The 12,665-nt window shown below is 37.4% G+C and overlaps 2 protein-coding genes across 2 annotated transcripts; one reads left to right on the plus strand and one right to left on the minus strand.

Annotated features, from left to right (window-relative positions):
- Positions 1-1,023: 1,023 nt before the first annotated feature.
- On the minus strand, positions 1,024-5,629 carry LOC109051810 (volume-regulated anion channel subunit LRRC8D-like). Its single transcript, XM_042772443.1, has 2 exons — positions 5,165-5,629; positions 1,024-3,952 (listed from the first exon to the last, which is right to left on the minus strand). Exon 2 carries the CDS (start codon positions 3,948-3,950, stop codon positions 1,476-1,478), a length of 2,475 nt encoding a protein of 824 aa, XP_042628377.1. The 5' UTR covers positions 3,951-3,952; positions 5,165-5,629; the 3' UTR covers positions 1,024-1,475.
- Positions 5,630-6,955: 1,326 nt separating this feature from the next.
- On the plus strand, positions 6,956-12,523 carry LOC109051811 (transcription initiation factor IIB). Its single transcript, XM_042772458.1, has 7 exons — positions 6,956-7,049; positions 7,909-8,015; positions 8,791-8,924; positions 9,042-9,188; positions 9,736-9,865; positions 11,330-11,611; positions 11,859-12,523. Exons 1-7 carry the CDS (start codon positions 7,033-7,035, stop codon positions 11,990-11,992), a joined length of 951 nt encoding a protein of 316 aa, XP_042628392.1. The 5' UTR covers positions 6,956-7,032; the 3' UTR covers positions 11,993-12,523.
- The last annotated feature ends 142 nt before the right edge of the window (positions 12,524-12,665 follow it).

Below are 12,665 nucleotides of genomic sequence, written 5' to 3' on the forward strand. Positions count from 1 at the left end.
TGCACTTTTGCAAGTTGTTTGAACTGAAATGTGTGTTGGCAGTGTCAGGGGTGGATTTAATGATTTGGGGGCCCAGGCAAAATATAGGAATCGGGCCCTATTTTTATTTGCACACATTTACCTAGATCAGCCTTGAGGTTTCTTTTTTGTTGTGATGCTTGCTGCTGCACAATGGTGCCCCACAGTTGTGTCCAATGTTTCTACATTTTTCATATACATGTTATTATGGCTTTTTTTCAAGCTGTAGACCACAAAATAGCAACTGATTTACAGTTTCACAAAAACAAAATAAATTATAAAATGATAAACCTCACAAGTGAGCCTTTAAGCCATTTTTTTTTAAGAAAAGAGATTTTAAAACGGGGTTATGTGGGTGGATTTTCGCATTGGTCTGAACAAAAACTGCAGACGGGATTATTATATACAAACTTGAATTAGTGAGAATGAGAAATATATAGCCTATATTGAAGAGGAAAGTCCACTGATGAGTTACCAGCGTAAGTGTGCCAAAGGCTGTCTAATTCAAAACGTTAAAATACACTTATTTCACAACCACCCTATAATGATAAAAATCTTTTTTTTTTTATCTCGTTAAATCATTTCCCCTTTCTCAAATCGAGCTGATCTCAGATGGCTGTCTGTGGGATGAATGTGGCTAAAGTAAACCGTCCCTCAGAGAGCGGTTCGGAAGTGGGGGGGGGTATAGTTATTTTTTTTCCCCTTTCTCAAATCGATGCATAAAGGATTAAAGGAAAATGACCCTATGTAAAACGGCTTGCTCTGAAAAAATGCATTTGTTACATTTGAACTAGCACCAACTACACCACATTATGTACGAGAAGCTGCAAAAGACACAGGCGCAAGTGGAATGCAAAAAGTATGGTGACATTCATTTTTATGTAAATATAATGAGAAATATATTGCATCAACAAAGATTATTGTGGTTATGTACATATACTGTGCGATATATTGATTATTGGTCTATTCCAAACCTGTATGACATAAGAAGGAACATAAAAGAAGATATTTAGAATAATATCTCAGTGTTTTCTGTCCATTCAATAAGTGGGGTCGGATGTTGTTTTGGAGCCCATTAATGGAAAAAAAAACAAAAAAAAAAACCTTCCAAATATCTTTTGTGTTCCACAGTAGTAAAGTCAGGTTTGGAACGTCAAGTAAATAATGACAGAACTTTCATTTTTATGCATCAGCCTGCATATTAAATATGACAACAAAAATGTAAATAACACAATATACATATGTAAATGTATAACAGAACATAATTTAAACTATATATCTTCTAACAGGCAAACAGAAGCAAACACAAACCTGTTGTTTGCAATGTTCCTGATGTATTTTGCAACACGTGTGTTTTTGCTTCCTGTGTTTGAGGCCTATTTACACACCATATTGTTGATGACAGGCCTGTAGAAATTTCTGCAGATGCCCACAGAACTGAAATGTCCATCAGTCCATTAGTCACTACTGATACCTTCCTTGACCTCAAGAGGCAGTGTGTCGAAAAGATGATCCTCCACGAAGAGAAGGTTTTTCCGAAGATGGCGACACTGGCCAAGCTGGAATGGCAGGCAATCTAAGCAGTTCCCTTTGAGCTCAAGATGAGACAGCTGAACTAACTGCCCAATCGCCTCTGGGACGGAAGTGATGCTGTTATGACCCACACATAAAACCTTTAGTTTGGAACATTTAAACAGCTGATTAGGCAAAACTTCTACCTTGTTCTCTGTGATTGCGAAATGTTGAAGATTGTGAAGGAATCCAACCTCCACTGGTATACTTGAGATACAATTGTGGCTGAGGTCAATGTACCTCAGCTTGGGCAGATGAAACAGAGCTGGAGGAAGAGTCTCCAATTTATTGTGACACATAACGAGGGACTCCAGACTCTTTACTAGGCCTATTGATGGTGGAATGGAAGTGATCTTGTTGTGCCACAACTTGAGGCACATCAATCTTCTCAGGTGCTGAAAGCTGATAATCTCCTCAATGGTCCGGATATTATTATTCTTCAAATCCAGTTCTTGCAAGTTAGCCAAGCTAAAGATGGCATGGGGGATCCTCTCCAAATCACAGTTCTGGAGCTCCAAATCAACCAGGCTGGTTATCTTCTTGAGGCTGTTCAATACCAGTAACTTAGTCCCATCATTGTGTATCATCAGTCTGGTGAGATGCGGCGAGAGTTCTGTTAGATTAGTTGGTATTTTGTTGAGATTGCTTTTGAGGTACAACGTCCTCAAGTGTCTCAGATCTCTCAGTGACTCCAAACCTATCATCTTGTTGTGTTCAGAGCTCAAGTTCCCAATCAGGTTCAATTCCTTGAGGCTCCTCAACAGATAAATCCATGGTGGGATTTCTGCAACATCTGTAAACTTAATGTGTAGGCATCGCAGATGGTCGCGGAGAAAAGTGAAAGCAGTTTGTTCGACTTTAGCGGGGCAGTGATATAGATGTAGTTCCCGTAGGTTGGTCATCTGAGAAACTTTGGCTGAAATCCTGACCTCAGGAATAAGCTCTAACTTGAGGACTTCCAGATCGGTGAGGTCGAATACAGCATTAGGGAGTCCCGACAGCATAAAGAGGTGAAGTTCTTGTTCATCTTGAGCATTGGATGTCACATGCTGACGTAGTTTTTCGAACGTCCACTCGTGGTTAAGGCTTATTTCTCGTAGTTTGTTCTCACTAACCTCAGATAGAAATACGCCGAATCGTTTGGAGTACAACTGGTCGTATTGGTCGACCATGTGTAGAAGAAACGCAAAGTCATTTTTGACATCAGGAATATCACTAAAGCTACTTTCCTCTCTGACTTTTTCAAAAGAGTACTCCTTAAGAGGCCTCCTAAAGAGCCAGTAGAGCGTATACAAACACAACAGTCCATAGAGACATATCAGAGCCATGAAAGTGAAAACAAGTTTCCTCAACATGAATGCCATGTTGTGTGTGCAACAGAACAGATCATACCCAGTCAAACTTTTGATTTCAGTTCGGCATGTATGGGAGAAACTGATCTCTGAGGCAAATGCTGATGTATAGCTCAAGATCAAAATGATTTTTAGTGCTTTTATAGCCGTCTGAGCCACGTAGAGTTTATAGATGAAGTCACTGTCTTCTACATGGGCTCGAAATTTGCGCACTTTCTCAAAAAGAGCCTTGGCTTGTTCTCCATCTTTTTTGTCTAAAGTGGTCAGGCTAGGAGCTTCTGCAATAAGCTTTTCGGTTGGAAACTGCACCGTTGGAGTATCCATCAAAGGTGACTGACTGCTGTCCTCCGAGGATACGTGTTTCTGGAAAACCACACCACCTGTGAACCTCTGCTTTTCCTCAGAATCTTCACAAGCAGTTTCAGACAAAGCTTTGGTTGTCCATGGTGATTCAAAGCACCGCCCCAAAATGGAAACAAAGTGTTCAATCTTTGAGCTGGTCTTTGGGTACTTGAACCAGAAATTGCTGCTTACCATCAGCATTATGGTGTGTATGAGGGCAAGGTAAGGGAAGTATTTGTTGTACCATGGTAGGGCCTCATGGTAGCACATTTGGTTGACAAAAACATACTGCTGAAAGTCCAGATTTGTTTTTCGTCCTCTCGGTTGAGGTTGCGACCACATATCTTCTCCTGTTAAGGGGGTAGGTTGAGTGTTAATAAGTTTGTGTGCAGTGCTGTCAGGAAGGTCTCTGGTTGTTGGGGGTGCAGTGCCCAGAACTGATGTGGAACATTCTGGTCGATTTTGTGCTTCCTCAGGGTTTGTGCTTTCCTCAAGAATGGGAAGACATGCCACTTGGTCTTTGGACAACTGCATAGTCCCCGAAAAGATGGCTAACATCAACATTATTACCCCAATATAATCCATGAACACGTCCCACCATGGTTTCAGAATACGGTAGTTCGGCTGGATGTCATTAAGGGAGGCAACTTCAGTTAGACTAAACATCCCTGTAATAAAGAGTAGTGCAGTCAGTGCATTTGAAGATGTGCACAGAGTCTATTACATGTATCAACATTTAGAGATGTTATTGGTGTACATATTTGAAAGTCTTAGGTGTTTATTCCAAAATAAAATAAACAAATACTATATTTGATTGAGCAGATTTACATTTTGTCAGATTCTTTCTGACTTACAGTACAAATGTATACATAAGTGAGTGAGTTAAACCACACAGAGTGCATGTACTGACTGTGCATGATTCGACAAATGCCTGCTAGCCACATGTGGCTTCAAGTTACAAAATGAAATGTCCGAAACATCTCAAGAGCGTGTCATGTTTGAAATGGCACTTCACTGTGATGTCTTACATGTTCGTGTGGCATGAGAAACACATGTCCATTCAATTCAGATATGATTCCTGATTCTAGGTTAAAAAAAATTTGGCCGCCAATGTCATATTAATAGCCTAATTCTGTTTTTAAACTCCTAGTGGCATGCACACAGTCCGAGCACTGCTTTATTTGATGCCTGCTATTTTCTCGAAGTGGTGCGTGAGAAATAGAGTCTGGAAACACATGGCAGCTGTTAATCATTAGAGTTGTCTTTGTTAACCATTTCTGGGAATTTAGAAATATATAAGCTAAGAAGCCCACAATTCTAACTCTGAGGTGATTGCATAGCTTCGTCATTCCACAAAGATAGTGTTTAGATAGTGTATGTGTCTTTACTTTGACTTCTATATACAGTGAACCTTCCAGAACCAGTTTAAGCATCCTCCATCACTTCAATTCACATTTTGTTATATTTGTCAGTAGGGGGCGATCGTAAAAATACAGAAAACTGTTTTATTGTACCGTATGTCAGTATTTAAATTCTCTTAAGAAATACCTTGTAATGTCAAGACAACACAATGCCAACTGAATAAAATAAAATAAAATTGTAATGAAATTATTATCAGTAAACTTTTTTAAATAACTTCAGAATGTAAATGCTCACAGCATTTAGTCGATGACCCTGTAAATTTAAATTAAAAACGTTTCTAGGTTGTTCTGAAACGGATATTAGTAGGCTAATGAAACATTGTCTTAAAATAGAAATATCTGAAACGCTAAACTGCTGAACTCACATAACCTGCAACCCAAGGGAATAATGTATTTCTATATAGTATGAAGAAATAAGTCTCAAAGACCCAGATAAAAACAGTACAGCGGTTCACTTACTGTCTCTATGCCGTTTTTCACTGAGATGGAAGAGTGCGCGCTCTCGTTATCTTGATTGTCATATTGCTTTAGACGCTAAATTTGTCAAAAGTTGTAGTTGAGCAGGAAACGGACTACAAAAGTCGAATGCCTAAACTCCACTAAACAATCTTCTTTCAGCAGAGTAATGTAGTGTCCGTCCACCACTGTACACGCTGTCCAGGGAAGTCTGAGTGCGGCGAGAGGTATAAAATATGCGTTTCTTCGCCCGACCTGCTCCGACTTGTAGTTCAGCACAGCAGTCAAGATGACGGAGCTGTTCCGTTCCGTTCGTCAGCTGCCTATCTCATTGGACGTTGACAGCGTAGCGTTTATGAACGCACTGGATAAAGGTGAATTATCAGCAAAAAGTCTTTTAGAGCTGCAGACGCTCCCTGTACACAAAGCAGTGTTTTAGATTAAGTTTATTATTATTATTATTATTATTATTATTATTATTATTATTATTATTATTATTATTATTAAAGGTGGAGTCTATGAGGCAGTTCTGACAGTCATAACTATTAAGACTAACCCTGTGCACTCTTTCTTCTACTTTCTTTCCCTCTTCCTTTTATTATGAGGAAACTAGGACCCAGATGCTTAAATGGTGGAGCAATGTTTGGCTGGCACAATGCGCAGGAAATGTTTTGGTAACTAAAACCAACCCACCCCAAATGTTTTTTTTTTTTTTTTTTGTCAAGTTTCAGCTAGTTTGTAAGAGGAACATAGATTTTCCTTTGCTGTTTGACTGAATCATAAACACGTGCATTGTTCTTCTTCTTCTTCTGTCATTTATTTTTTTTCCCATCGGTGTTTCGAATGCTTTTAATTATTCGTTTAAAAAAAAAATCATGATATAAGCATACTTATTTCCCTAAATTACAGAAGCCCAAATGATCTACACATTTTTACAGTTTATGCAAGTTTAACACACTTTATTTTACACATGCAGCTGCCATAAAAATAGATAAGATGACCTGTTTATTTGCTTCTTTATTGCTCTTGAGTTTCATTAGAAGGGAAGAGGTGATCCCTTAAGAGAGATATGAGTGTTCTCGCCATAGCACGATTATAAAAAGGCCCAACCCTTGGTTTTTGAGGGCATTACAAGTGGAATTAAACCAATAATAACTTTGTATGAGACATCTGCATTACTAAGCACAAATGATTAAAGAATTTAGGGATGGTATATAATTTCCAAACAGAGCATGATTGTTGTAACTTCGAAAGCCTTGTCAGTAAACAGCGGAATTAAAAAAACAAAAAAAAAAAAACAAGTAGAGACAAATAGTTTTAAAATGAGACTGCAAATCACGTGCATTTTCCATTGTAGTCAAATTAAAGCCACGTGTAATACTGGACCTGTAGTATGTTTCATAGCAGCCATTTATTCAGTAGCCTACTGTTTCACATTTGAGCTCAAACAAACTACACAATTAGATGCATTTTGTGCTAGGACTGGCTCTAACATCGAAGTTGGGCTGTTACAACTTCTATTAAACCTTCTTTTAATAGTAATAATTTTATTATAAAGAACACAGCAAATCAGATGTGAAAACAGTTATGAACAAAACACCTTAATTCCTGGAATGTCAGAAAAAGAGCCTACATCGTGTGAAAATATAACAAATTGAACGTTTAAAATGTGGCAAGAAAACAACGCGCATGTATTTAAACGCATAAACCTCTTCGCATGTATTAAACATGAATAAGTCGAATCATAAATTAGTAAGTTTGGCCCGTGTGGCTTTCCGTCGCCGTCCTGTACACGTGACCTAGAAAACCTATTAATATGGGTAGCGGGCGTCCATTGTGAGTCACTGCCGTGGACAACAGACGGTAACGGTATGGCGTCAACGAGCCGGTTAGTTACATTTCTGCTGGTCTTGTGTGTCTCTGATCTCGATCTGTAAACGCATGGCATAGATGGCACTTTAATCTAACCAGTGTGGGCCTCTATAATCTTTTAGTCGCAGTTTGTTGTCGTGCGTATGAAGGAGATCTTGGATAGTGAATACACTGTCAGTTTCTGCTAGCGCATGTTGGCTATCCGTTCGCATCTTATGAAATAAGACTAAATGAGAGCTCATTGCTGCTAATAATTTTTAAAATACTTGCAGTCAGATGAGTTGTTTCAACTGCGTGGAAGGTTGAGATGCCTGTCAAAACCAAACCAAAGAGCAGTCACAACAGAGCTAAAAGCGCTAACTGCACGCGCATCGCTAACCAGATGGGCGCTTCAAAACTCTCAGGAAGTGATTCCCAATGATTATTTATCTAATAAATATCTTCTTTATTTATCCGAGTCATGTCTGCGTTGTTGTGGCTATAACATCAGTGTTTAGTAGCAGTCATCTGCCGTAACAGTCCAAGCCACCCTTTGGTCCACTGTTGACATGTTGAGACATGTGATTTTTATTGTGTAGCTCAGGGCAAAGACAGATTCTTCAATATTTTATTTTTTAATTAAATATATATATATATATACCACAAATTTATAAAATGATGCAAATACAACCATCTCTAATTAATCTGTATCCAATGAAAAAAAAAAATCTAATATATGCCCCTGCTTTATCCGAATGTTTGTACTGGTTTGTTTAACATCATCTTGTAGTGTTTACTGTATCCCAATCCACAGACAAACTGTTGTTTTCTAATGTCAGTAGAGTTCAAGAGTTCATGTGGATTTTTCCTTACCTCTGGAATTTTGTGTGTTTTAGTGGAGACTCCCTTCCCAAGGTGCAATGCCCCAATCACCCCGATGCAATACTGGTGGAGGACTACAGGGCAGGAGACATGATCTGTCCTGAATGTGGCCTTGTAGTAGGTATGAGTCTCCACCTGCTTCTGAATATTAGTGCTTTAAAGGATTAGTCAACTTTAAGAAAAAAATTTCTGCTAATTTACTCGCCCCCATGTCATGATCCAAGATGTTAATGCCTTTCTTTCTTCAGTCACAAAGAAATTTAGATTTTTGATGAAAACATTCCAGGATTTTTCTCCATATAATGGAGACACGATCCCAGCTGAGGAATGAGGGTCTTACCTATGAAAACGATCTCTCATTTTCTTAAAAAAAATACAAATTTATATATTTTTTTAAACACAAATGCTTGTCTTGCACTAGCTTGACTTCACACGTTATGTAATCACATTGGAAAGGTCATGTGTGAAAAATGAATGCGCAAAGAAAGTCAAATGCCCTTTACAAAAAAAAAAAAGTAAAACAACAATGTCAGATGAATCTGCGGATGCACATCACGGAGCTAGTGCAAGACATACATTTGTGGTTAAAAAGTATATAAATTTGTCTTTTTTTTTTTTTAAAGAAAATTACTGATCGTTTCGCTAGATAAGACCCTTATTCCTCGGCTGAGATCGTGTAGAGCCCTTTGAAGCTGCATTGAAAAATCCTGTAATGTTTTCCTCAAAAAACCTTAATTTCTTTTCGACTGAAGACAGAAAGACATGAACATCTTGGATGACATGGGGGTGAGTAAATTATCAGGAAATTTTTATTCTGAAAGTGAACATGCTTTAAGTGGACATTTTTCATCACTAGCTTAATAAGACAATAAGCTTGTGGTTCCTTTCTTTCTCAGGTGACCGTGTAATTGACGTAGGGTCAGAGTGGAGAACGTTCACTAATGAGAAAGCAACCAACGACCCGTCTCGTGTTGGTGACGCTCAGAATCCTCTCCTCAATGGAGGAGACCTCACCACCATGATCAGCAAAGTAAGGAACTTGTCTGCCTATTTAATGACTTTGCATTTGGAAGGTTTGGAGCATAATTGTATGTTCTCATCATGATTTCTTTTTTTATATATATATATTTTCCATCTGATATTTCAGGGAACAGGTGCAGCAAGCTTTGATGAGTTCGGAAATTCCAAGTACCAGAATCGGAGAACCATGAGCAGCTCTGATCGAGCCATGTTGAATGCCTTCAAAGAGATCACCACCATGGCCGACCGGATCAACCTCCCCAGAAACATCATTGTGAGTGTCTCAGCCTACTGTTATTGAATTAGATGGTACCGTAATAATGCAATGTAATTATGCTGCTTTCAAGTGCACCTGGGAAAGTCGGGCATTCTGTATTTCGTCACACATTCAGGTCAGAAAGATGACAGAGGTAGCCTAAACAAAACCAGAAAATTATATTGTGAACAATAAAGCCAAAAAACTACTACTGAATTAAGAAAATTATTCATTTCAGTCATATGCTTTATACACAATTTTGAACAAAAATACTTAATTTTCATAAAGAAAACCATGAGTTATTAACTTTACATTTTTCTATTAGCTTCTTCATACATCAAATACAGCATGCATAATCATTCATTTCTATTCACGACAGATGGTTTCTGCTCACTGATCTCTATATATAGATTTATGTTTTATAGATCAGGGTTTCTGTCATGTTTCACATCGACTACCTACATTTGACATTACGACTGCCCTTGGTCATCCATTGACTAATATTTCCAACCTCACTTGGGAAGCACCTCCATCCCCTCAGTAAACTTCTCTTTCTCTTTTACAGGACCGAACAAACAACTTGTTCAAACAGGTTTACGAACAAAAGAGTCTGAAAGGCAGAAGTAATGATGCGATCGCTTCGGCCTGCCTTTACATAGCTTGCAGACAGGAGGGCGTCCCGAGAACATTTAAAGGTTGAAACTGCATGTTCTTTTTTTTATGATATTGTTGATTGAGAGACATTATTGTACTGAATTGATTGTGTCTGCCGTCAACATCAGCTCAACCCATAGAGTGCAACAGTCGGGTTCTGGAATTAAAAATCCTGCTAATTTTCTCCATAATTGGTTGGAGGTATTGATTTTTAACAATAACTTAAAAACAGACTTGCTGTAAGATTGTTAATCGATGGTATTTGCTTTTTTTTAAAAAGCTATCAGACCACATTGTTTTTTTTGTTTTTTTTTGAAATAGTTGTGCTTAACAGAGCAATACCTGGTGAAAAACTGCATTACCTTTGATTCCAGTAAGAAATTTGCACCAAAATAACACTTTTACATAAATATTTGTATTATATTTCGATTTTGCAATACATGTAAAATATATTCTCTATCTCTCTCTCCACATATATATATATATATATATATATATATATATATATATATATATATATATATATATATATATATATATGAGTATATATATATTTATTTAAGTGCTGTTAAACGATTAATCGCGATTAATCGCATCCAAAATAAAAGTTTTTGTTTACATAATATATGTATGTGTACTGTGTATATTTATTATGTATATATAAATACACACACATACAGTATATATTTTGAAAATATTTACATGTATATACATTTATATTCTTATATTTTATATTATATATAAATATATTTAATATATAAACATAACATATTTTTCTTAAATGTATACATGCATGTGTTTGTAATTATATATACACATAATAAATATACACAGCATACACGCATATATATATTATGTAAAAAAAAACTTTTGGATGTGATTAATCGTTAGTTAGAAACATTCCGGAGTGCTTCCTGTTGAATTATTTTCTATTCTTGATGCTGTCCAAATCAGTTTTATCTCGTTTATCTTAGTTAGTATATTTATGTATTTATTTATGTTTATGTGTGTGTATATATATATATATATATATATATATATATATATATATATATATAAAAAATCATCTTTAAATCAATAGTTTAGTTTTGTATTTCACCATTGACTAAATACTTGATTTAAATGCCTTTTGTTTTGTTTTTGCTTCAAATCAAAGTTTGTAATATTGTAAATCATCTCAGCTGGTTGGTTCATGGTTTATAACTCTTAAAAGAGTTTTCTAAAATCCCTATGGGAAAAATACTTCCAGAACAAAGGCTGCTGAAAAAGTGGGTACTTTTGTCCTCAGTAGCGTGAGTTTATTTGTTTGAGCGACCAATGGAAGGCAGAGGGAATGTTCTGGAAAACCTCTCAGTTTTGTAACTGAGTTTGGTGATGCTAGTAATGCAGAAATGTCACGCTTTACCTTTAGCATTATGCTAGATTACTCTATAACTGAAGATATTTAGCTAGCAATATTCCAACAGGTTTGTTTGTTTAATCATTTCTATCTCCCTCCGCCTCAGAAATCTGTGCCGTGTCTCGGATCTCGAAGAAGGAGATTGGCCGTTGCTTCAAGCTTATCCTGAAGGCTCTTGAGACGAGCGTGGACCTCATTACAACCGGCGACTTCATGTCACGTTTCTGCTCCAACTTGGGCTTGCCCAAACAGGTGCAGATGGCGGCCACTTACATCGCCAGGAAGGCCGTCGAACTAGACTTGGTTCCAGGGCGCAGTCCGATCTCAGTGGCAGCTGCAGCCATTTACATGGCCTCTCAAGCGTCTGCCGAGAAGAAGACACAGAAGGGTAAGAGGAAACAAATGAAGATTTCAAATGCAAAAGTGTTTTTATCAGGCTCCTATGTTTATGTAGGACCTATTCATTGCCAATGAAGTGAAATTATTGAACCCAACCACAGGAGTCTGATAAACATGCTCATTTTAGAAGAAACTCAAGGCTTTTGCATTTGGAGTCTTCATATATGTAATCCAGTCTTTGTGATAATCGCATACAAAAGAGTGTCCTTGATTAATGGAATTTGTTTCATGTGCAGAGATTGGGGACATTGCTGGAGTGGCAGACGTCACCATCCGTCAGTCCTACCGTCTCATTTATCCCCGCGCTGCCGATCTCTTTCCTCCAGACTTCAAGTTTGACACACCAGTGGATAAACTGCCTCAGCTGTGAACACCCATGTGCCCCCCTCTCACCGCTCTTTGTACTGTTCGAATTTTTGCCCTTTTCGCTTTGAAATTGGCACGGTTTGCTCTTCCCTCGTGAAGGCACAAGCCTTTTGAAAAGACGACGGCAGGGATTCGACAAAGTACAGAAGGCACATTCCAAAATGAATCACAGATCGCAGGCTGTACTTTCATTTGTGTATATAAATTGTACATATGTCAAAGTGAGAATTTGGTGGTTGCTACTAGGCATATTTCTTACTGTAACGTTTTCTTTTGTAGGAAATGATTTTGTTAGCTTATTTGCATTATATTTAGTAATTTAATTAATAAATGCTTTTCAGAAAAGCATGGTGAATGTCTTGGAAATCCCCAAAACAGCTTACCTTGAGCTTTGAAAGCGTGTAGCTCACAAATGGTTTTATTTCCCCCTCTTTTTTAATTCACGAGGGGAATGGTATGAAGCGGAAAGTTTCTGTTTGTGTGTTTCTGTTCCTGTACTCACAGCTCTCAGTTATTATAAAGATTTCATGAAACACCAGAGCATCTTTTTTGAAGTGACAATAAACCATACAACATCATTAGGACTACAAAATGCAGAAAGACTCACAACTTACATAATAAACATTTAATTTTTGGATTCATGATGGCTGACAGTTTAGTGAAACCCTGTTATTTAC

Source organism: Cyprinus carpio, chromosome A2, assembly GCF_018340385.1.
Source record: "Cyprinus carpio isolate SPL01 chromosome A2, ASM1834038v1, whole genome shotgun sequence".
In the NCBI taxonomy this organism is placed as follows: Eukaryota; Metazoa; Chordata; class Actinopteri; order Cypriniformes; family Cyprinidae; genus Cyprinus; species Cyprinus carpio.